This window comes from Trachemys scripta, chromosome 5 (assembly GCF_013100865.1).
Source record: "Trachemys scripta elegans isolate TJP31775 chromosome 5, CAS_Tse_1.0, whole genome shotgun sequence".
Taxonomy (NCBI): Eukaryota; Metazoa; Chordata; order Testudines; family Emydidae; genus Trachemys; species Trachemys scripta.
This window is the reverse complement of record NC_048302.1, coordinates 23,760,106-23,785,858: the sequence shown is the minus strand read 5'-3', so window position 1 is coordinate 23,785,858 and position 25,753 is coordinate 23,760,106. Positions and strand designations below refer to the sequence as shown.

Below are 25,753 nucleotides of genomic sequence, written 5' to 3'. Positions count from 1 at the left end.
AAAAAGCCACATCTTACTTTTAAATCTATCTTATTTTTGTGGTGTTCATGTAACTTAATGGGTTGAATGCGGTTTTTTTAAAAAAATGTTCCCACGCATAGGATCTGGTGTTCAAAGTTTTCACTCAGAACACATTTGACAACCAAATTACAAACTCTTTAAAAATAGGGCTTATAGTGGAAAGGCTAACACAACCTTAATTATAGCAGCACTGTAATACGGAAGCTTGCAAAAAGTTGCAGACCACATAGGCTGCATTATATTAAACTACGCAGTTGGGTTTTGAAACGGAATGTTTCAAGTTTAACTTCATAAACTTGTTAAGGATAACTCGTGCGAGGTGCTTAGTTCATTAACTTGCAGTATTGTGTTCAGCTCAGATATAAGGTCATTTCACTTCTCTATTCTAATGAAAATTTAGATAGTTGTTGATTGTCAACAGCTCAGCTAGAAGATTGGGGTGGGGAGGAAAATCTTCTCTGAATTCAAGTATACATGATCCAATTATGAACACTAAAAACACACAGTATTCAAGGTGTGGATATACCATGGATTTGTATAGTGCCATTACGATATTTTCTATCTTATTATCTGTCCCTTTCCTAATGGTTCCGAACATTCTGTTTACTCTTTTGACTGCCACTGTACATTGAGGAGATGTTTACAGAGAACTATTCACAATGATTCCAAGATCTCTTTCTTGAGTGGTGATAGCTAATTTAGACCCCATCATTTTGTAAGTATAGTTGGAATTATGTTTTCCAATGTGCATTACTTTGCCTTTATCAATATAGAATTTCATCTGCCATTTTGATACCCAGTTCTGTGAGATTCTTTTTGCAACTCTTCAGTCAGCTTTGGACTTAACTATTTTGAGTAGTTTAGTATCATCTGCAAACTTTACCACCTCGCTGTTTACCCCTTTTTTTCAGATCGTTTGGGAACATATTGAAAGCACTTGTCCCAGTACGGATCCTTGGGAGACCCCACTATTTATCTCTCTCCATTGTGAAAACTGACCATTTATTCCCACGCTTTGTCTCCTGTCTTTTAACCAGTTACTGGTCCATAAGAGGATCTTCCATCTTATCCCATGACTGCCTATTTGCTTAAGAGCTTTTGGTGAGGGACCTCGTCAAAGGCTTTCTGAAAGTTCAAATATATATCCACTGGATCACCCCTTTCCACATGTTTATTGACCCCCTCAAATAATTTTCATAGATTGGTGAGGCATGATTTCCCTTTACAAGACCCCCAACATATCGTCTTCATCTGTGTGTCTGATAATTCTGTTCTTTACTGTAGTTTCAACTAATTGCCTGGCACTGAAGTCAGGCTTACCAGCCTGTAATTGCCAGCATTGTCACTGGAGCCCTTTTTAAAAATTGGTGTTACATTAGCTATCCACAGCCCATCTGTTACAGCGGCTGATTTAAGTGATAGGTTACATACCACAATTAGTAGTTCTGCAATTTCATATTTCCAAAACTACCTCTCTTGATACCTCAGTCAGGGACAGTTCCTCAGATTTGTCATCTAAAAGGAATGGCTCAGGTGTGGGAATCTCTTTCACATAGTCTGCAAAGAATTCAGATAGCATCTCTGCAACGGCCTTGTCTTCTTTGAATGCTCCTTTCCCACCTCAGTTATCCAGTGGCCCAATGATTGTTTGGGAGGCTTCCTGCTTCTGATATACTTTAAAAAAAATTGCTATTTACTTTTGCGTCTTTTGCTGTTGCTCTTCAGATTTTTTTTGGCCCTGCCAAAGTATACTTTTACACTTGACTTGCTAGAGTTCCTTTCTATTTTCCTCAATAGTATTTGACTTTCAGTTTTTACAAGATGCCTTTTTGTTTCTAACCACCTCTTTCACTTGTTATTTAGCCATGGTGGCATTTTTTTGGTCCTCCTACTTTTTTTTTTTTAATTTGGCATATACATGTAGTTTGAGGCTCTTTTTAACTTTAAATGCCAAGAATCTGGTTCCATTTTGGTTTTGGTGGAACGCATCCTTGTTGTATAGGCTTCTCCTTTCCCAAAGGGTCCCCAGTTCCTGATAAACCTAAATCTTTCCTCTGAAAACCATCATCTCATCTATTCACTGAGACCCTACAGCTCTGTCTGTCTAACTGGCCCTGCGTGTGGAACTGGAAGCATTTCAGAGAATGCTACCATAGAGGTCCTGGACTTCAATCTCTTACCTAGCTGCCTAAATTTGGCCTCCAGGATATATCCCCTAACTTTCCCTGTATCATTGGTGCCTACATGAACCATAACCGCAGCACTGCACGTAAGTCTGTCTACATGTCTCAAGAGGTCCGCAACCTTTGCCCCTAGCAGGCATTTTAGCATGTGGTTCTCTCAGTCATTACAAACCCTGTATTTCTAGTTATCATATCTCATTGCTGTTACCCATCTCTTCCTAATAAAAGGGGTCCTCTCCTCTCCCCTGGAGAGGTATCCTTAGTGTGAGAAGATTCCGTGACATCATCTGGAAGGAGGGTCCCAACTATGGGATTGTTTCTGCTCTAGCTTGATGTTCTCCTTCCCCAAGACTTTTGTCCCCCTCGACAGCACAGAGGCTAGCAGAGAGTGGGGAGGTGGAAGGGAGATGTTTGCAGTGTCCGTATTCATTGTCCTTGAATGTCTGCTGTTTCTCAAGTGTTAGGACATCTTTTAGTGTGTTACAGTTTGTACCTTTCTTTTTGTGATCTCAGAGCTGTCCTGGGATTTCCAGTTGTGAAGTTATAATACATTATGAAGCTGAGCAGTAAATTCTTCTTTGCAAAGCGAATAGATTAGTTGTGTTGTTCTCTGGAAACTTAGCAATTGTTGCTTGGCACCTACAGGCAAGCGTCCTCATACAGAGTGGGAAATGTCATTTACCCTGTACTTTTTGCAAGCACTGCTTGCTGTTCAAAGAGCATGATTAGCATTGTGTGTTCTTCTCCACCCCTCATTTTCACCACCTTCTTAACTATGAAATTGATGGTATCTTCTGAAAGCTCTAAAGCTGACTTTGGTTTTTAGATCCCAGGCCTGCCCCTGATTGGCTCTGGCAGTATAGCATGCTGCAGTTTGGTGATGTTTCAGTGTTAGTCTATTTGTGCCCTCCCCCATCCTTTTATGTGTTGACTTTTTGCTTGTGTTTAATTACCCATTTTCAAGGATAAACATGATAAAAAATGAGCTGCTTTATTGCTATGATTAATATGCATGTCTCTCTCAGCCGTATCGACGGTAGGGTGATGGTGGTCTTCAAAATTCTGGAGTACCAAGGTGATGTTTTAAATGGGATGCAGAGGGGGTGCCAGGAATCTCCTTGCTTATGCACTAAAGGGATCTTGTGGCACAAAAGTAGGGAAGTACAGATAAGCACTGGTGTTGTAGCATACTGTGGATGAAATGGGGAGGCAGGGAAGACAGAGAGCAGGGATCCTGAATAGGAGAAGTTGATCTTGCTGAATCCAGGTATGGAGAGGCTAGGAAGGTTAAGAAAACATCCCATGGATGTTTTTGTTAAATGTGCAGTCTGGAAGCATTTGAATGCTAAAGAATCCGAACAGCCATCTTCAGTTCTTCCCTCTCTTTTATTTTCAATTTTTCTACCTTTATCCCAGTTGATCTGGCCCTCCCTTTGTGCTTCTCAGTGTCTTCTTGAAACAACCACTAAGTGTGACTGACAACATTTTGTATGGCTAGGAGTCGGTCTCTGTCTCTTCCTCCTCTCACTGAGTTCCTCAGTTCTCTTCTCTGTCCTTCCCTCTGTCATTCATTCTGTCCTCTTTCATTACACCTTTCCCTTATTTTCAGTCTGTTCCCTGGCTCCACCACCATTTCTCCCTCTCAACCTACCATAGTAAAACAAAACTTTTTATGATACCTTAGGCTTTCACCCATTAACTAGTAAACTACTTCTGTGGCCCCTCTGATATTTTCTGTGGTGTTGGAAGCTCTCTTAGGCTGCTTTCACACAGACTACTGCCAGCTCTCACAACTTTCTTGTGAGTCTTGTGACACAGGGTTTTTTTCTTAAAGCCCCAGCTTCTGGAGTCATGTGATAGCACAAGAATCTCAGCTTACTTTTTATAACATGAAAGTTTCTAGCTATCCTGATTGTAGAGAAGAGCTGGAAGAACATGACCCATAAAGGCTTGAAACCCAGAAGGCAAATGAGAAGAATCCAGCGTTTTTAAAATCTCATGATTTTTGTGGCCCAACTCAAATTTGTTTATTATTTGAAATTAGCAGTACTGCGTACAGGTGGGTTTGCTTCTGCTGTGCTCTGCTTCTATAGTAAGAAAATAGCAGCTCAATTGGAGCAGCACTCTGTCTCCAAAAAGCCAAAGGACAAATCCTCACTTCTTTGGCTCTACTCCTCACTGTTGGGAGGAGAATTGGATAAAACTGGTTTCCTTTAGTGTGGTTAAGTAAATAAGGAGTACTTAAGTGAACCTATTTCACACCAGAATTACTAGTTTCTCATTTGTACCTAATATCAAGATATTTTACTCTTATTACTTTCGCTGAGCTTTTGAACTTTTGGCATTTGCAATGAAGACAAGAATCCAGGCTAAGTATTCTGTGAAACTGCACCATTGATGCTACAGTCCTCTTACCTGTGAGCATGGCTGATTAAATACCTGAGCTGATGAGTTGTGCAACTGAAATGTTTTCATGCAGGAGCATGAACCGCACCTTGTTAATGAAATAGACTCATCGCATTAGAATCTTTTTATCAGCTTGCCCTTGAGAGTTGCAGTTTTAGGTGCAGTGTTGAGTGGGGTGATGCAGAAGTTGAAACACACAATGTGAAAGTTGAAGGAAGGGTTTTGTCACATATGTCAATCATTCCCATGCGGAGTGAGGCTATTAATGAGAAATAGTACTTGCATCATTGCTAATTTTTAAAGATGGGTTTTACAGGTGGGTGTGAGCTGCAAAATTCAGATTCCCATTCAGATAATGAACCCTTTCCCCATTTTTTTTGTGGAAGAGAGGTTGGATCTCAGGTTTTGTTTCTGGGCCCATCCCCATTTTATATACCTTTGCGTTTCTATTTTCTTTCAAAATGTGCAAAGTAGTTACACTGTCCACTGTAATGGCCTTAATGTGGTATTCTTGAATTACATAGTTCAATACAAAGTTTCAGTATAGCTATCTCAGAAACCAATATCACTCCACTTCTGATTCTGAAGACCCACCTGATTTATCCAGTCTGTGTTTGTATAACTTCCCTGTAGCAACTACAGGAAATGGAAGAGTGATGTTAGGAACATTTTAAATCTCTCTTTAAGATGTCTTTTAATGTGCTGTAGCAGCTTGAAACAAGAAGAAGAAGCCCCATGTGTCCAGACAGCTCTCAGCAGACAACCAGCAAGTGCACTGTAGACCATCAGAGTGCCACAGACTGCACAGTGGGGACCTCTAGTCTAATCTGGAGCTGGTCAGAAAGGTGGCTGGGGTTGGAATAAAAATGTTCATGAATTGGCTGGGAGGTTCCCCGCAAAAATGTCAACACCATTCAGCTATAGACTAAACAGTTGGATCCTTTTATGAACTAATCTTACAAAGGCAATGAAATACATATTTTGTCTTCCAATCCTTTAGTTACTTACTCTATTGTACATAGATTTAGTTAGCAGGAGATCTGAGAGTTTGCTATAAATGAGAAATGTAACATATTGTTTGCGTGTAACAGCAAAAAAGGCCCTGTTCAGACATCTCACAACTACACGTGTAATCCTCATGCTTAAGAATGGTTTAAACAAGTTAGTGCTGGTCAAATGGATTGTCACTATTGGTATGTCCAGTATGGAGAGGGTTGAATTTTGTGTTAGACCAGTGTTCAAAAATTATATCTTAGTGGCTGAAGAGTGGAAAAATAAAATGATTTTATATGTTGGAGATAATGTTTCATTCACTTACATAAAGAATTCCACAAAGATTTTGTAAATTGGCTTCTCACGGAGGGAAAAAAAGACGATAATTTTAAATCACAGAATTTCTGAATCATATCTGTGTGGCTGAGCACAAGGGCCAGCTTCGGCATTTCCTTCGTAATAATGTGTGCTAACATAAGTGTAGAATTATTTCGACAACTTCATGGTTGCAACAGAAAAGAAGTGACAGGTATTTTGTCAGTTTTTTAAAGGAAACACTTGTCTTAAATATCTTGCACCTTTAAAGTTTCTGGAAGTTTTGCTGTTAGTTTCAGTGGGAACAGAGCTTTATCTATTTTAAATTAACATATTTATTTCTTAATAACCCTTTCAATAATTTAAAGAGTAAAAATCTTTAAAATTTGACTTATTTGTCACTTTATGTCACTGGTTAATTTTTTGTATTTTTGTTGATTTGAACAGTGAAAATTCAGGGAAGTTGATTTTGCTTTTCTTTATAGCCCGATTTCACTTTCAATATTTGGGTTTCAAACACTGCAATGGGATGCTTTCATTGAAATATTTTTTTAAAAAAATTATGGAAATCTTTCTAATGGCCTTAAGTTTTATAAAAGCTTGGGTTTTTTACACAATTTTAATTTGGGCCATGTTTAAGTTGGCTGTGTCCCTTTAAAGGGAAAAATGGGCAGAACTCAAAACGTATTAAATTTTTTCCTATTAAATAATAGTCTTTTGAAATAGTTTAGCTATCTTTCTTTTTTTTCCCTCTGCAATACTTGTTTAACTCCCCCATCTCACACTCTCTTCCTCTTTCTCTCTATCCTTTGTAAAGCCAGTAATTTGTGTAATACTGCATTTAAAAACCTGTATCTCTGTAATTTGAGTCATGTGTTCAGGATGACAAAATTCCAGGCTAAATGTGGGTCTTTAATTTCTGTTGTGCAGTTGGCTGGGATGAGCCTTTCTGTATGTTACTTGTCTGGGCTTGCATATCTTGCCTTGGGTAAATGATGTGTCGTATTAGTGTTAAGTGCCTGTAAGGTTGTGCTTTGCTGATTTTGACAGGCAGCTTGAAAAAGTACAAACCAAATACAGATCAGCATGAGCACTGGTTTGCAAGCCATACTACTTTGTTCACTGCTGGATTGTGGCTGCTCCTCGTTGTAACTTACAGTTTCATTAACAGCTCACCGGGTCTGTTTATAAGACATTTTAATTCAAGGTGGATCTACTAAGATGTTAAATGATTGAGACATTATGGTTATTAGGAGACTCCACCCTAGTTACAACACTGAAATCTAAACATTACAATATTGCATTCATTTATACAAGAAACACAAATCATTACACTACCCATTATACTGTAACATGTGACTATTACTGCAGAGTGGGCTTAATCCAGAAGTCTCTGTTCAGTATTTCAACATTGTAACTCCAGGCATTCAAAACTCACAAGTTGGACCCCTCCCCCCAAAATCATGATATTTTCAAAAATAATAAACTTTGGGTTCTTTCTGGTTTTGAGCCTTTCAGAGGGACATGGTGTGAAGACTTTCTAGCCTGAGTGGTTTGTGGAGTACAGTCCTTTGAAACTTGCTTTCATTTTTAAAATGAAAGCTAAGATTCTCACATAATCAATCAGATGATGCCAGGAGCTGAGATTTGAATATTATGAGAGTTGTGAAACTCTGGTTTTTACTTATTCAGGCAAAACTCCCATTCCACTCCCAAGTTAAATCCAAATGTGGTTCATTGAAGTCAATGGGAATTTTGCCTGAGTAAGGACTTGAGAAAAGGACTTCATGATTTTGCCCAGTATTACTGTATACTGGATCCACTATATTATTATTATACTATAGCGGAAACAAATTTACAATCTAGAGGTGTCCAATCTATGACCCCTGAGGATGCCTCAGACTGAAGCATCTGGATCAGCCTGTCACCATAGGGAGGTGACAAGGGGTGCAGCCTCCTCAGTGGCTTCCCATCACTGCTTCACCTACTGCCCCAGGCCAGGAACAGCTCTGGTGTGAGCTGGCAGTGCTGGGAGAAGCTGTTGTTCCTCTCTTCTGCAACTGCTTAACAGCTTCCTCACTGCTGGTTTGCCCGCATGCTAGGTTGCAGAGGGAGGAATGGGAGAGTAATTCTGGCTATACTCCTCCAAGCCACAGTTCTCAGTTTGGGAAACCCAGATTATTGATTAGATGGACTATTAAAACCTTTTAATTTTCCTCCCTGGAGTCAGCTTAACACACTTGAAAATCTATAATGAACAAGCTACTGATAAGAGGGGCAGTGGTTTGCAGTTCAGTGTTTTGGTACCAGTTTTTTGGTACAGTAGCTCTGCCAGCCTCATCAGACTGAAGTCTTGCTTGAAGCATAGACAAGTGGACTTGTTACAAACCCAAGACAAAATCTGCCTGCACAAACAACTTGCAAAATCTTTCTTTTCTCTATTCATGGCATTTTGTATTTCTTACATTTCATTTACCTTGCAAACTAGTCTCTTTCCCTTTCTGGTTCTCATGCATTCAATGCAGCAGTGCTTAGGTAGCAAATACTGATGAGAATGTTGTATATACAAATAAGAAATATTTTCACAGATTTATTATTATTGTAGTTGTTGTTCTCAATTGCAGGAAAGCCTTCCCAACAGGTATATTGGTATGTTAGCATTTAGTGAAGTTTGTTTTTAAAACACAGTCAACATATTCATAGATTCATAGATTATAGATTATAGGACTGGAAGGGACCTCGAGAGGTCATCGAGTCCAGTCCCCTGCCCGCATGGCAGGACCGAATACTGTCTAGACCATCCCTGATAGACATTTATCTAACCTACTCTTAAATATCTCCAGAGACGGAGATTCCACAACCTCCCTAGGCAATTTGTTCCAGTGTTTAACCACCCTGACAGTTAGGAACTTTTTCCTAATGTCCAACCTAGACCTCCCTTGCTGCAGTTTAAACCCATTGTTTCTGGTTCTATCCTTAGAGGCTAAGGTGAACAAGTTCTCTCCCTCCTCCTTATGACACCCTTTTAGATACCTGAAAACTGCTATCATGTCCCCTCTCAGTCTTCTCTTTTCCAAACTAAACAAACCCAATTCTTTCAGCCTTCCTTCATAGGTCATGTTCTCAAGACCTTTAATCATTCTTGTTGCTCTTCTTTGGACCCTTTCCAATTTCTCCACATCTTTTTTAAAATGCGGCGCCCAGAACTGGACACAATACTCCAGCTGAGGCCTAACCAGAGCAGAGTAGAGCGGAAGAATGACTTCTCGTGTCTTGCTCACAACACACCTGTTAATGCATCCCAGAATCATGTTTGCTTTTTTTGCAACAGCATCACACTGTTGACTCATATTTAGCTTGTGGTCCACTATAACCCCTAGATCCCTTTCTGCCGTACTCCTTCCTAGACAGTCTTTTCCCATTCTGTATGTGTGAAATTGATTTTTCCTTCCTAAGTGGAGCACTTTGCATTTGTCTTTGTTAAACTTCATCCTGTTTAACTCAGACCATTTCTCCAATTTGTCCAGATCATTTTGAATTATGACCCTGTCCTCCAAAGTAGTTGCAATCCCTCCCAGTTTGGTATCATCCGCAAACTTAATAAGCGTACTTTCTATGCCAATATCTAAGTCGTTGATGAAGATATTGAACAGAGCCGGTCCCAAAACAGACCCCTGCGGAACCCCACTCGTTACGCCTTTCCAGCAGGATTGGGAACCATTAATAACAACTCTCTGAGTATGGTTATCCAGCCAGTTATGCACCCACCTTATAGTAGCCCCATCTAATTTGTATTTGCCTAGTTTATCGATAAGAATATCATGCGAGACCGTATCAAATGCCTTACTAAAGTCTAGGTATACCACATCCACCGCTTCACCCCTATCCACAAGGCTCGTTATCCTATCAAAGAAAGCTATCAGATTGGTTTGACATGATTTGTTCTTCACAAATCCATGCTGGCTGTTCCCTATCACCTTACCACCTTCCAAGTGTTTGCAGATGATTTCCTTAATTACTTGCTCCATTATCTTCCCTGGCACAGAAGTTAAACTAACTGGTCTGTAGTTACCTGGGTTGTTTTTATTTCCCTTTTTATAGATGGGCACTATATTTGCCCTTTTCCAGTCTTCTGGAATCTCTCCCGTCTCCCATGACTTTCCAAAGATAATAGCTAGAGGCTCAGATACCTCCTCTATTAGCTCCTTGAGTATTCTAGGATGCATTTCATCAGGCCCGGGTGACTTGCAGGCATCTAACTTTTCTAAGTGATTTTTAACTTGTTCTTTTTTTTTATTGGGTCAACACTACCTGACCCAGTGTCCCTTTGAATCTTACAATGCTGCAGAACTATGTATAACAGTTACTGTATCGGAAACACTAGATCCACTCCTTGCAAACTATTGAGGCAGAAAACTCTGTAATTTTCTGTCTTCGTATCCGTTGCTTAACATGAGCTACGAGTGTTGCTATAATTGATTACTGTGTGTGAAATAGCTAAATGTTACTGATTGTAATATACAGAACTCTTGTTAAACTCATTATTTTTTTATATTCAGGCAACCAGCTGGGATAAACTGAGTTGCTCTGTCCTTTTGAAAAAAGACTAAAAAGACTTGTGCACTGTCTCTCTTTAAGTAGTTCGTATTAAATTGAGGGTAGTTAACTTTTTTGAGGAAAAAGTAAATTTTTGACATTTGGGCTAAGGAAGTAGAATCTTTTCTTTAAGCCTGATGTATACGTTTAAATCAGTCTGAACCAGTATTAATTGAATACTCTTCTTAGTTCTTCATATCACCCTCCCCACATCCCTTATGCCAAGCCAATTGAACTAGGAAGATTTTATTTATTTAACTTTCAATCAGAGAAACTATTTGAGCTTTGCTGGAGCACACTTCAATGTGAGAGTGAGACAAAGATGAGAGATGTAAGTTTAGATGAGTCATGGTTTATGCTAAAGAAAGTAATCTTATTCTGAACACTGTTGAAGGAAAACAAGAAATAGCATGAGATTACTACATTGCAGGGAAAATAATACTATATAGATGTAACATTAATGTTATATTGCTTATTAAATAAAATAATGAGCTGCTCCTAATCTGAGGGATTTATTAAAATTCTATGTTTAATGGAAATTAACAAATTCTAAAGCCTAAAGTAAAAATCAAACACACATCCTGAACTATCCCCATGAGATAACTAACATCTGCCAGCTTTATTACTTTTGGTACAGTACCACTATGTTTGGCACTGAATAAAATGAAAGGATGTAAGTCTGTGCTGCTTTACAAAATTGTGGTTCTACACACAAATTCACTTCATTTAAATATTATTTTGTATTCGTATTAATAAAAACCTTAGTAGTCTGAATTCAGAAGGCTCAGTGTTTGTGTTGCTGTTCACATTGCTTCTAAAATAGCACTGTAAGTGTTCATTGCACTTTACAGAGGAAAATTAGGGTATGGCTCTTGCACTGAGGATTTTAGAGTTGGTTAGATATTACGTGACGTGATGCAGAAAGAGATGACATCAAGCTTGAGGGTGGAACATAAGGGAGGTAGATTTACATAAAATAGGATGAAGACTGTATTGCAAGAATATGCCTGGTGGGCTCTTTTATTTTTTATTATTATATTATGTATTTGTTATTATTTTTAATAATTGACACACAGTAAATTAATATAATTGTTACAAACTGGCCCAGTTACCCACCAGGTGGTCAACAGTCCGTTGCGCCTGGACCCAACTCTTTCTAGATCTGGGTCTCTAAAGCCCTTCCTTTGGCCATGGGATGCCACTGTCTTAGAAATGCAGTCAGCTGCGTCTGAGGCCTGGTCTATAGCTAAAACTTAGGTCAACCTCACTACATTGCTCAGGGGTGTGAAAAATTCACACCCTGAGAGATGTAAGTGAGCCAACCTAAGTGCCGGTGTAGTCAGTACTAGGTCGCCAGAAGAATTCTTCCATCAACCTACCTACTGCCTTTTGAAGGGGTGGATTAACTGCAACAATGGAAAAAACCCTTCCATTGCTGTCACAAGTGTCTACACGACAGCATTACACTGGCATAGCTACATCGCGACAGCTGTGCCGCTGTAGCATTTGTGGTATAGACAAGCCCTGAGACCTCCTGAGCCCCACCAGTTGCTTCCATATGCTCCCTCCATCCTGCTTGGGCAGTGGGCACTCTGGACTTACTCATTTAACCTCTTCAGAGACAAGGTGTGTAGCGGGAAAGCAAAGAACACAGGCTTAGTGAGAGAATTTCTTAATTTCACTGACTTTACTCTTAAAGTACTGCAGAGTTACAGATAATTGAAACTGACAAAGTCCTGAGACACACCCTCTTCTAGTCTGAGCTCACCTTGTTTATGAGTCTGAAGTTTTTCTGTGTTTCAGGCCGGGCAGCATCCCTCCTGCCCTCTCTCCTGTGTGTCATGGTGGTCGGCCCCCTGCACAGAGCAGACCCTGCTGTGAAATACCACCCTTTTCTGTGCCATGTGCTCAAACTGAGACGCTCCTGATCCACCAGTCATGCTTTTCCTTCCTGTCCCTGGTGGGCTTTCATGTTGAAGGACCATTATGTCATGGGGGTGGGCCAGTAGTTGGCTCATTCAAAGAGATAACCCCAGATTGCTCCATGATGGTCCTTCAACATGATGTAAAAAAAAAAATCCTGTCTCAGGCACAGAGCAGCTGTCTGGGATGCAGTACACGACCAGACTAGGGAAACCTCAGTGCCAGTATTTCCACACGTCATATAAAATACAGTACATACCATCATATCCCACTCTGCCACAATAATATTTTAATACATATTATTTTATTTTTATTATGGAAATGTCTAAGAGTCCCCTTCCCCCCAGAAAGGCCCCATTGTACTCAATACTGTCTAGCTTTGGTTTTAATTGAACTAACAATGATAAGTTCAATGTGAGAGTCATTGTAGAAGAGAGTTTGGAAAGAGGGGATCTGCTGAGAGATTAGAAGGAGGGAAGGGGGACTGAATAGTGTGCAGGATCAAGGAGCATATTCAGGCAGGATGGGGCAGCACAATATTCGGTGACTGTTCTTAGGTTTTAAAACTGTGGCCACAGAAATGTTTAGATGTCCTGAGGGGGTCGTTTAAATACTTATTCACATTTGATTTTGCCTAAGAATTTTTGCTCCTTTGCTTTCCTAACACTTTGCTTTCAACTTTTAGAACCTTTGAGAAGGTACAAATCTTACTACAGTGATGTCTATAGTACCTCCAGTGAAAGTCCATCGATTACTTCTTCTGAGCCAGATTTCAGGCAAGGTAAGAACTGTGACAAATAAAATAAAGACCAACTCAAAAGAAAGTAAACAAATGCACACACATGGAAGATTTAAAACAAAATCCAATGAGTACGCAGAAAACAAAAAGTCAAACTGGTAAATGACTAAGTAGCAGTAAAATATTAGCGGTTTGAATTGAAAAACGTTGTGACAGGGAAGTATATAATATAGCCAGCGCCGCACAAAGTTTTTTAATTCAAACCGCTAATATTTTACTGCTAATTCGTCCCTTACCAATTTGACTTTTTGTTCCGGCTTTGTTTATGCAATTACAGCAAGTGATTTACTCTCTCAAGGTTTCGCACATTTATTTTTTCTCTCTTCCAATTGTCCTGAAGTAAATACCTTTGTTGTTCTTTGTAATACCCACTACAAAAAACGCCTGCTTTCAGCTGTAATGATGAGTAGCACTCGCTGACCATGCCAACAAAGTAATTTTCTTTAGTAGTGTGTTGTGCAGTGTGGCTGTGCAGATGGGTGCTGCCTTCTCATCTGGTGCACAGCTGGCTGGCTTTCTAATTGGCCTAGCCTCCAGATTGCCCTGAGTCACACAGCTCAAGCTACTGAGGCAAATTCATGAAGTTCCGTATTGTGCCACCAGAGCTCCTCTTGTCCAAAAAGATGCTCATACACAGGGCGAGTTCAGAGTGGCTACAAAGCCTGCAACATCAGCCCTGAGAGGAAAGGGCCCCTACCCAGGCAGCTACCTGCACTTCCTGCCCTTCAGAAGTTGCAGTCTGGCCCCTGCAGGGCTGGGAGTTGGAGGCACATGGGGAATTTCCTCTTGTCCCCACAGGGAAGGTGGGGATGAGGGTGATTGATTGGGGCCTGAGGATGAAAGCCTGGCTTCAGGACTACAGAGAGCTGCCTGGCTCTTCAGCAGCAGAGCAGCCAGCTGGCTGCAATTTGAGATTTCTCACAGCCGGGTGAGCCCCTATGAAATTTGCCCAGCATGTAGGTGCATTGATTGGTAGGAGGGGGCAGAGCTGCTGAGGAGCAAGAGGCCTCCTGGAGCAGAAGCCCCCACTTCCAGCCATCACTCCCCTGCCTCCCTACCCTTCCCCCCCCCCCAAGCTCCCTTCCCTTTTTACACACACACACACACACACACACACACACACACACACACACACCCTTCCCCCCTGAGCTCTCTTCCCTTTTTTACACACACCACACACACACACATGCCCTTTCCCCCTGAGTTCCTTCCCTTTTTACACAACACGCAACCTGTACGCACGCACACACATGATCTTCCCCTCTGAGCCACCTTCCCTTTTTGTGTACACACACGTACCAGAGCCCTCTCCCCTCTGCACGCACCATACCAGAGCCCCTTGCCCTTTTACCCACAGACTCCCTTCTCGTTAATGCCTCTTTCCTTCCTCTCCCCCCCCCCGATAACTACTCTGTTTTGTATTTATTTAAATTTTGTAAAGGCAAGCAATGTGAACTCTAGCTCCTGTTCAGCCATAATCCAGATGAGAATTAACAGGAACTTTCCATTTAAATTAGACAAGTTACAGACTCAAGCCATTGACATAGTTCAGTGGCACACACCAAAATATGACAGGACATCATAAACGTTTCTTGTAATTTGAGTTAACAAATCGTACATAATAATGGCTGCTTCATTGTGTTTCTTTTTCATGCCCTGTCTAAAAACCTGAGATGTATAAAAAGGATGTTATAATTAGAGCTGGTCGGGAACTTTTTTGCAACTTTTTTGTTGGGAAATGCTGATTCATCGGAACCCAAACTTTCTGCAGAAACGTATTACTTTTGATTAATTTTTTGTAGGGAAGGTTTCTCAGGCCTGGGATGGAATTTTTAGTCAAAAGCAGAGAGAGAAATACAGAGAAATGCCTCTGTGGTTAGGGTACTCACCTGGGTCTACTATGTCACAGGTACAAGTGCTAAGCACCAAGCTACTAGCTGTTCTGGAGTGGTCTCTCTTTCTGTTTCAAAAGGTCTTGGTTTTGCTCCACATCAGAACAAAAACATGTGGAAACCTCAGAATTTTTCACAAAATGGAATTCTTGTTTTCTGGCCAGCCCTAGTTATAATCAAACACTTTAGGATTTCTTGGGCCTTTATTTTACTGTAGAGTCTGGAAGTACTTAAGTCTATTAAGGCCTAAAACAAATGGACACAAAAAAAGGAGAAATTTGGATGTGGTACTTTAAACATCAGTTTTTTAAGAAGGGGGTATGTAAACCAATAAAGTTTGGGAACCACTTAGATGGCACAGCAGTAATCAATGACGCATATCTGAGAATGCTGCTGCTGTTTTCATATACTTAGGAAATGTATTCTGCAAGCTGCCGAGTACCTCCCACAAAGTGCTGAGGGCCATCCCCTCTTGTTGAAGACAGTTGGAGTTAAAAGTAGAGGTCTCTGCATCTTGCAGAATTGTGCCCTAACTGCAGTATTTCTGATGTTACTACACCTCTACCCCGATATAACACGAATTCGGATATAACGTGGTAAAGCAGCGCTCTGGGGCGGCGGGGCTGCGCAATCTGGCGGATCAAACCGAGTTCGATATAACACAGTTTCACCTATAACGCAGTAAGATTTTTTGGCTCCCGAGGACAGTGTTATATCGAGGGAGAGGTGTATAAGTAAATATTGACTCTCTCATGGAGACCACATTAATAAATAGGACTTCTGTTGTCAAAAAGGAGAATCCAGTATTTCATAAACCATGGAGAGGGAGAAGAATCCAGGCAAAAATAAAAAGTGGAAGCTCCACAAGATAGTGATTTTTAACTCCCTTGTTCTGAGTCAGATAATCTTTACCAGCTGCTGTGAAACTATTCCAGGCACATGATAATTTTCTACATATCAGTTTTGCCTCTTCATATTCAGATGACAATGAAACATTTGAAGTTAGAGAAGTATATTAACAATTCTGTATTTTAAACCCCTTGCAAACCTGTTTCTTCAAAGGATTATGCAGCAGCTCTCATCAGAGGGAAAACAATAGGATCTCTTTGAAAACTGAAATTGACTTCCTAATGCCAGTTTCTCTAATACTGTAATGCCATTGTGAAGTGCATATGAAACTGATCCTTTCTAAGTAATCTCATGTGCCTGATAAATCCTTGAATTTTAGATAGGATTCTTTTACATGGTTTCTAGCCCATTCAGGTATTAATTTATCTGTGTTTCCTTTTTATGTGCAAGTGAGAAGAAATGAGGGTTTAAAGAGAGATGACTCCGGTGCTGCTTTACCAGGAGCTGATGATATCTCTCCATCAAGTCAAGTTCATCCTCTAAGGTCAAGGTAAACTGCGTGAAATCATCATATTTTACAGTTCTGGCTCTTTCTCACAGTAATTATTCTTTAGTTGAAATCAAATCATTTATTTCACTATCTGTCCTAAACTTCTGTTTCGTGTTGCAAGTAGTAGTAAATCATGTGCCCTATTCTGCTCTAGAGGTGGCAGCATTTCAGCAGTGGGTATTTCTTCCAATAGAAGTCTCATGACACATCCGGGAAGAAATGTAATCATGGCAAGTAAGAGTCTGATAAATGGAAGTTGGGTTGGGCCCTAAATTATTGTCTTAATTATCAGAGGCTCAGGTAATATCTTCGGATAGGAGGTATGGTAATCATTTTTTACTTCAAGCATGCCTTTTAAAAAAAGCATTATTGAAAATGTCGACACACTGAAGGACTGTAGCAAAATTGTTCATTTTTGGATCATACCCTTATTATAATGTGACTGCTGAATGAGTCAAAGAGCCATGCAGCAGGATAGTTACTGCAGACAGCAGACAGATGACTATAAGCTATTGTTCATTGTCTGTACAGGTAACACCAAACATAATTTTACACTGACTGGTAGGGCCATTTTATCCATGGTGTACAGTCACCAGAATGTATCATACTGTAGAGTGGACACTGTTTCTTCCTAAGACAAGGTGGATGAGGTAATATTTTTATTGGACCAACTTCTGTTGGTGAGAGAAACAAGCTTCTGAGCTAGACAAAGCTCTCCTTCAGGTCTGGGAAAGGCACTCAGAGTGTCACAGCTAAACACAAGCTGGAACAGATCGTTTAGCATAAGTAGTTAACATGTATTTCCAAAGACCATTCAAGGCGAAGAGGCCTCTTAACACCTCTTCAGTCATAGGGAGGAAAGGTGGGGAGGGGAAAGGAGCTTTTGAGGGGGGCTGTTTTTAGGTAATAGATTGTTGTAATAAGACATAAATCCAGTGTCTATTCAGTCCATGATTTTTAGAGTTGAGCAAAGTTATGAATTTAAGCTCCCAGGCTCATCTTGTGAAAGTGTTGTGCAGGTTTCCTTTGAAGATAAGGACTGATAAGTCAGCTCTAAGCTATGCCTACACCGCGCACTTTACAACAGTGTGGCAGTGCCACTGCAGGTGCACCGTAGTAAGGTGTGCAGTGTAGACACTCCTTTGTCACTGGGAGAGAGCTCTCCCAGCGACAAAATAAAACTACCCGCAAGAAGGGGCAGCAGCTTCATCACTGTGAGAGTGTCTCCCGCCGCCGAAGCTCTGTCCACACCGGCACTTTTCATTGTTACAACTTTTGTCATTTGGGGAGGTGTCTTTTCCACACCCATGAGCGATGAAAATTTTAATGATGAAAGTGAAATGTAGACATGGCCATAGAGTGATCTCTTTGTGAAAAGTGTTCACCCACAGGTGATAGGGCATTTTTGTCTTTTATCATTTTCCTGTGTGAGTTTATTCGAGAGCATAGTGACTGGTTGCACCCACATAGTTGTTGTTGGGGCATTTCGTGCACTGGATGAGGTACCCCATATGTTGTGACAGACATCTTGAAAGGCATGTTGTGAGGAGTGCTGATCATTGTAGCTGTGGAGATATGTCTGCAGGTTTTGCATCTGTTTTTCTGGTAGGGTCTGGTGTCACTTTGAGTTAATGTGTCCTGGTCAGAGGAGTGGTTGCTTCTGACGATGAGCTTGAAACAGTTGATGGGTTGTTTGAAGGCCAGAAGAGAGGGCTCAGGAAAGATTTCTTTCAGGATGGGTCCTCATCAAATGTGGGTTGTAGTTGTTTGATTATACTCCCTATGGGTTCCAGTGTGGGATAGTAAGTGACAACTAGGGGTGTGCGCTCAGAGAGGGTTTTACAGAACTTGGTCCAGTAAAAGATATTACCTCACCTACCTTGTCTCTGTAATATCCAAGGACCAACATGGCTACAACAACACTGTATAGAACTATTTTTCCTGTCAGCTTTCTCATTAAAATGGCATGTTACTGGTATAATTGAAAAAGCAGGTCCTACTTCATGTATCTTCTAGCTAGAGTATGTTGCAACATCTGCTATATATTAAAGGTTATATAAGAGTTTCCATTCTAAAGTGCCATTTTTTTCACTTGCTTAAAGCTTTCACAAACTTTCACCTTTCAGGCTTAAATTTCTCACGTCTCCTCTCTGCCAGATGACAAATCACTCTGGAAAGTATAACCAAAAGTGGTTCAGATATTTTTGTATAGTAAGAGAGTGGGAAAATACTGTTTTAACAACTCTTGGCCTCAACTGTTTGGGGTATATTGGTGGTAGGATCCCTGCCTCATTCTGTAAGATGTCTGTGAACACATATGCAGGGCCGGTGAACCCATTAGGTGACCTAGGCGGTCGCCTAGGGCACTACAATTTTGGGGGCTGCGACCATGGCGGTATTTCGGCGGCGGGACCTTCCGCCTCCTGTGTGGGGGGCGGTATTTCAGGGCGGGACCTTCCGCTACCTAGGGCGGCAGAAAAGCTGGCAGCGCTCCTGCACATACATATTAAGGTACAGTTTGCAAAGCAGTCCTGCCTCATCCCATGCAGAAAGGGAAAGTACATCTGGAAATGGGAGCCATTTCAGTGACTGTAGAAGGGCTCCTTAGAAGGACCAGAGAATCCCTCATGTCTAGGATGGTGTGGAGTGACCAAAGCAGAGAGCCACACATTGAACAGTGAGATGAAAATAAAAGTTGAATACGTTCTTTGTGCATTGTGCACCATAAACTCAGTGCCATGAATGAGGCAGTGCTCCTATGGACAAATAGGTGCTCATGTAATTAAAAATTGTGTCTTCACACATATGCCCAAAGGAGCAGAATTAAAGTTGCATGAGCAATCTTAATTTTGACATTTCCAAACTTTTCAATGCTTCATTTGACAGCTATCACATTTTTACATGTGTATTTTGTGTGAAATTATTCTGTACAAAATGTTTTGTTTATTTGTGTGTGTATTAGTGTGTAGAAGACACTCTGCAGAAATTGAGTAGACACATATTGTGTTGCATGACTATATATACTTGCACACACAGTGCATGCCCGTGTATGTAATGTATAGACATGTACACAAACAGTAGGTGTGTAGAATGTATTAGGGATCTGGTTCTTCTTGATGTAGGAGATTTTTGACCAGTTCATGAGCTTTTAAAGCAAGTTTTATAGTAGTCTGCTACAGATTCCTGTTTCGTGGAGTCCCATTGGAAAATAGTGTTGTATGTTTCTATGGTGTCTTTTCTTATCCTAACTCCAAATCAAAAGAGACTTTCCTACCAGAGTAAATGGGAAAAAGGAAACTATTTTCTACACAAAGAGTAATCTTATAATTTTCTACATTTCCTTTACCATCATTTTCCTCTATTTGACTACTTCTGCTGCTGCTAAGTCCTGTGAGAATTATCATTGAAATGATGGTGAAGTCACAGATTGGACGTTATGACTGAACTGCAGGATAAAGCAGCAGTAGTAGGTAGGCAGTGAGAGAGGGTGAGATCTTTTGCTTTATTTACAAGGTACTTCGGATATGGTAAGGAATGTGTGATATGAAAGTGACTCAGACTGTTGAAGTGCTGCCAACTTGACCAGTGAAAGGTCCTTCTTTAAGTGAGAACATGCTTTCTCTTAGTTCACTTTATTGTCTTGCTTTCCTTTATCTATCTCTTTTAAGATTAGTAAATTTAATGGTAGTAATTTGTATTATATGAAATCTAGAGGGGAAAATATTGCTTTGAAAATGCAAATCATTTGTTTTGCGTAGAGATGAGTTGAGCTGGAAAGTTCAGAGCTGTTCTGATCTTAGATTCAGTGATATTTGGATCCAGAGTTTGTTTGGGCCCATCGTTCCACTTCTGCTTAAAGTGCTATTTTCTCTGAAAAAGTACTCAAAAAGGGCAATGTTGGGTAGCATGTTTATTGTTTTTAATGATTTCCATAATCTTGCTCTCTTCCCAAGTTCAGACATGGCTTTTCTAAATGCCAGCCCAGCAAATGCATCTGAGGTCTGAAAGTCAAACTGGATTCTTAAAGTATAATGATTTTGAAACCACACTTTGCTCTCAATTATAACTTAGAAGCCCCACTGAAAACAGTGGAGCTGCGCAGATAAAACCCAGATCAGAATTTGATCCTGCAGTAGAAGCTTAGTTAACATTACTATTGATTGTATGAGACAGAATAGAAAAAAGTTCACTCTCCAATAGATGTATGGACTTTGCAGTGCTTACAAGTGTAAAAAGTAGCCATAATTTCCTATTGACATTGAAGAGAGCACTTACAGTACAGCTCAGAGAGCAGATCTGTGAAGTAAGAAGGTGCCATTTTTACAAAAACACTTCTCAGAGTTCAGATTCACTTTCTCGTATTATGGAAATTTACAGCTACTGAAGTACATTTCAATGCCGCAACACCCGGCCCACTGCACACACACACCTCTAAGGAGAGCAGACTGCCAGGTTTTAATTTTTTCAAGATGCTGTTCCCTACTTGCGGTTGTAAATCAACCCTGCCCTATTCATCCATCCATGAAAAATGTCCAGTTGGCTGGAATCTAGCATGTAATTGTTAGTTCTTTTTTTGTCCTGTGAGTTCAGGGTACTATGAAGTGTATATGAGTAGTTATGGTATAGTGATCCCTTTAGCATTTGATGGCATATTTCTTTGTTTTGGTTGACACTATTCAGAGATAATCTCTATACAAACACAAATCTCTGTATCTTGTTCATAAAATTCACTCCTCTTGTAGCATACCCTTAGGGGCAGCCTGCTTGATTATACTTGCAACAACCATTATAAAAGAGCAGGTTTGTAATAGCTGCAAAACTTGGGATAATAGAAATATATAGATTGTGTCAGAAGATTGGTAAAGTTGTTCAGAATCTTCAGCCTATCAAAAGTGTGCTGTTCACATGGGCCGGTCTAGTAATAAGATTTTTGGCACAATCATAATATCTGGCCCTTGCAAAGAGCTGTACATCTCGAAGTTCTTTACAAAAGTTGGTCAGCAGCAGGAATCCTCTCCATTTAATGGAAGGGAAATGCCAGTCTGGTGACCTATCTGCTGAATCATGGTAGCTCCCTATGTAAATCATTGCAAAGCAAGGGTCCTCTATTTGTAGTTCATTTACCTTAACAGTTAAGTTAGCTGCATCTGTGCAGGTGTTGCATTTGCCCAATATACCTCCAAGCTTTAAATGTAAAAAGCAAACAAACCCTTATTAAAAATGTGGTGGATCTGCTTAAGTGTATTATACACAGGCTGTACCTCAAAAATAAATGAATATATAGGTATATATTTTTTCCAAATAATAAAATTAGTCACCACAGTATAGATATATTATTAAAAAGTCATTTTTCAATTTGAGGGGCAAACAATTCCTGATATAGCCTGTTGAAACTTATCTCATATTTTCATATCCCACTTGCTAACTCTCAGAGATACTCGTGTTCAAAATGTGGCTTATCTCAGCCAAAGCCCAACCTTGAACCTTGATCCCACCCAGGCTTATATACATACTTAACTTTGTCCACTGTGAATAGTTCCACAGCAGGAATGGGGAACTACTTTAATAGTTTCACAGCAGGGGACTACGCTGTATGTAAAGATAAGCATGTGTGTAACTCTTTGTGGGACGGAGGCCTTATCTCATTACTTGACCCTGCATGAACATTCTCTTAGGTCTGCTGTAGGATGGAGCAAAGCGTGGAGATGTGAGAGGGGAAACAATATAATAGAAGCTGCAGATTAGGTGATGAAGTAAATAGCTTTTTCTATAAATACTCTATTTTTCACCCAAGCCTCCATTAAAGAAACACACTAGTATCTTAAGCAATTTGTTAGCATGCTTGCAACTCAAAAATGACTGAATTTGCTTTTGATTGTTTAAATCCCTCCTGTTGTGAAAATTTTCTATGCCATTTAATGTCCAGAGTGAAGCAGATTTAACAGAATATCCAGATTTTATGTAGACATAGTTGCCCTATTCTTAGCATTGTATTCATGAGAATCACTGTTATGGAAAAGTGTGTGTGTGTGTGTGTGTGTGTGTGTGTATATATATATGTGTGTTCACACAGATACATATACACACACACACTTTTCCATAACATGCACCATCTGTTTAGCTGGTTTTATCTGTTCTAAATACGTCTGCTTTTTAGATCTAACAATTAATTTTTTAAGTCTAAATATGTACAACAATATTCTTTTCTTGCCTTAGAAGGCTGTAAATCAGATTTTAGTGTGAAAGACTGTATTTTTATGACATGTGTTTACCCTTGATAGTAGTAAATAATAATGGAAAACCTTAACTACAGTTTCACAAAGGTGTAATTAACTGAATTCATAATTCGTTGTGGTATGTAACTGTTAAGATGATTTATTTCTATGATACCCATCACCTAGTGTTTAGTAACAATTGACATACATGTAAAGCTAACAAGAGTTTCTTTTAGAAGTATACAAAGCTCTCTGACCTCCTCCATCCCTTCAAATTTAAAGATGATTCTCAAAGATTAAAAAAAAAGATGTTGTGAGCATGCTTTTTATTTGCTTTATGATCTATAAAGATGGCCTGAAGAGGAGAGAGTGAGTGAGTGTGGATATTTTTGGGGGGGGGTTTTTTTGCCTGCCCCCCCCCCCCCCCCCCCCCGCGCTTCGTATGTGTTGAACGTCAGGACTTGGCTTCCCTGTTTTGGCTAGGAACTGCTTGCGGGACTGGAGAATGAGTGAAATTATGGCATCCAAGAGATTGGTTGGTGCCCCAGCAAGAGCATCAGGAGGCAATGTGCCTCAGGGAGCTCTCTTGGGGACCGGGTATGTCTACAGCGCAGATGTAAGGTGTAATTATAGTCTGGGTAGTTAAACCGGTGCTAGCTTTAATCTAGCTAGCATGAGTGAGATAGCAGAGAAGACGCAGCGGCATGGGCTAGCAACCCAAGTATATACACAGGGTCCCTGGCTTGTACTGGGGCAGCCAATCAGTGCTGAAGCCTTTGCCATTATATCTTCACTACTATTGTTACCTGTGCTAGCTAGATTTGCCTACCTGCACTACAATTACACCTTAATTTTCAGTGTAGACATACCTTTGGAGGGAAATGCATTCATTTGCACCCACGCAGGGACCAGTCCCAGCAGACTTTTTATCTGCTATAGGACTTTCCCTTCCCAGCCGAGGGAGCAGGTGGGGTGCTTTTCACCAATGGAAATGTCCTGGCTGTGGGTCCCAAGTATATATACCACACACATTTGATTCCTTCTGAGTAAGCAGCCTGCAAAAAAGAAGAAATCAAGTATATTTGTGCCCTTTTTTGATGTATAAAGAAGTCTTGAAAATAGCTTTTGCCCAAAAAAGTATATTTTTCCTTCTTGTGATGACTTCGTTCTTGTTTTGTTTTTGTGTTTTGGGTGGTTTGGGGTTTGTTTTTGTTTTTTGACTTAAGAAAAGTAGTTCTTTCCTCTTTTTCCTGGCAGGCTCCTTGGATGGCCAGAGTACTTGATTCAGAGCTTTCTCTGCCCTCAAATGCGTGGGAGGCATTGAATCTTTCACAAATACCACTTAAGAGAAATGTCTTTTTTTCCCCCCCAGACTCTTTGTTATATAGACATTACCAAAAGCCAACAAAAGGGCAAGATTGACTTATCGGATTTTAAAAGACAAGATCTCCCTTTCCAGCAGAGTGAGCAATGTTAAAATACGACGTTTTACAGGAATCTGAATGCCGAATGTTTTGAACTGTATCTGATTCAGGCAAAGATGTTTCGTCTTACAGTCCCATCTAAGTAATTAATAGAGACTTGCTACAGAAATATAGTTGGAAGTATTATGTAAGACTATTAAATGCTGTCTAGTTTATGCATTCCAGATACTTTTAAATGCCAGATTTTAAAGCATACTTATCCATTCCTCTTGCTGGAAAGAGAGGTCTGATCTTTTTCAGAACACTGTTAGGTTTTTTTTCCAGCTGTAGATTCGTTGTTTTTTGGTGGCATTGTGTTTTTGGTAGAGAGACTGCAATTGCACATTTATTCCCATACAATAAATGACAAACAGTGGTGGAAACTTGGAGTATTCCTGTTATTTTCTATATTAATATATTTCTGTAGGCTGTTTCAGTCCAGGAATACTCTGCCTTAACTCCTCAGTGGCTGAATAAATAAATGTCACAAAAAATAATTACACTACACTACAGATTTCCTGCTTTGTCTCATCTAGGTTCTTACTCTGTACCCATCACCATGGTGTCTTAGTGCTTAACTGTATTTTAATCATAACTGTATCTTTTTCCTCCCCTCCAACTAAGTAGGCAGTATGAAGCAGCACCTGAAGGCAACCTGATAAGCCAAGAAATAATGTTAAAGCGTCAAGAAGAGGAAATGATACAGCTGCAGGCTAGAATGGCCCTTAGGCAGTCTCGACTAAGCCTCTATCCAGGAGACCTGAGTAGGACATCAATGCTGGACATCACTAGAGACCCTCTGAGAGAGATAGCGTTGGAAACAGCCATGACCCAAAGAAAACTGAGGGTAACATTTTAACATATTTGCACTCCTAATATTTGTTTCAGTGGAGCATTGCCTCAACTTATTTTAAAGACTGAAATTCAAGTCTATGGTGTTTAGAGTTCCAAAGTCATTTCTGTTTGTCCAGAATCGAAGCTGCCATTCACAAAATAAATATAAAGTTGGCTGTTTTTTCTGATTGGAAAGAACACCCTCGTGTAAGCCTTGCGGATTCTGTACCCATGCATCCTAAAACAGCATCAAAGGACCTTTTTAGTTTATTGTTTTATTCGAAAACAAATCTTCACCACTTAAATGTCACAGCTGTTCACTACTTCACTGCCAAATAGCACTACAAGCAATTTATTGGGATGTTCATTCCTACTGTCCTGGTACGCTCTGCTTTTTTCAATAATTTTTATGGGCATTCCATATGCTATGTGTTCAAACAGCACAGAGATTATTAAGCAAACAGGACAACTGTGTCTGGCTTTGACACCAGTAGGCATCTCAGCCATTCCCATCTTAATTACAGTTCCTCCCCTTCGTCCCCTACCCACTCCCCCCAGCCAGTTACCATTCATGATTTATAATGGTGAGAAATGCTTCTTTCCATTCAAACTCTCTGGATGCTGGAACTAAATGGGGAACTAAATAGTGGAACTAATTGGGGCCACTACCTGTTGGGTTCTGGAATCCATTTTCTCTGTTGGTTCTCCAGTCAC

General features: G+C 40.2%; 1 protein-coding gene across 8 annotated transcripts in view; it reads left to right on the top strand.

Moving 5' to 3' along the window:
* The window catches only part of PTPN13 (protein tyrosine phosphatase non-receptor type 13), a 146,742-nt gene that overhangs the window by 62,360 nt on the left and 58,629 nt on the right, over positions 1-25,753 (top strand). For 7 of the 8 annotated variants that reach the window (XM_034771553.1, XM_034771554.1, XM_034771555.1 and 4 more), the window contains exons 7-9: positions 13,123-13,218; positions 16,428-16,527; positions 24,830-25,052. In XM_034771553.1, coding sequence (XP_034627444.1) covers positions 13,123-13,218; positions 16,428-16,527; positions 24,830-25,052 — 419 coding nt within the window. The remainder of the gene's footprint in view (positions 1-13,122; positions 13,219-16,427; positions 16,528-24,829; positions 25,053-25,753) is intronic. The other variant, XM_034771548.1, reaches the window with a different exon arrangement.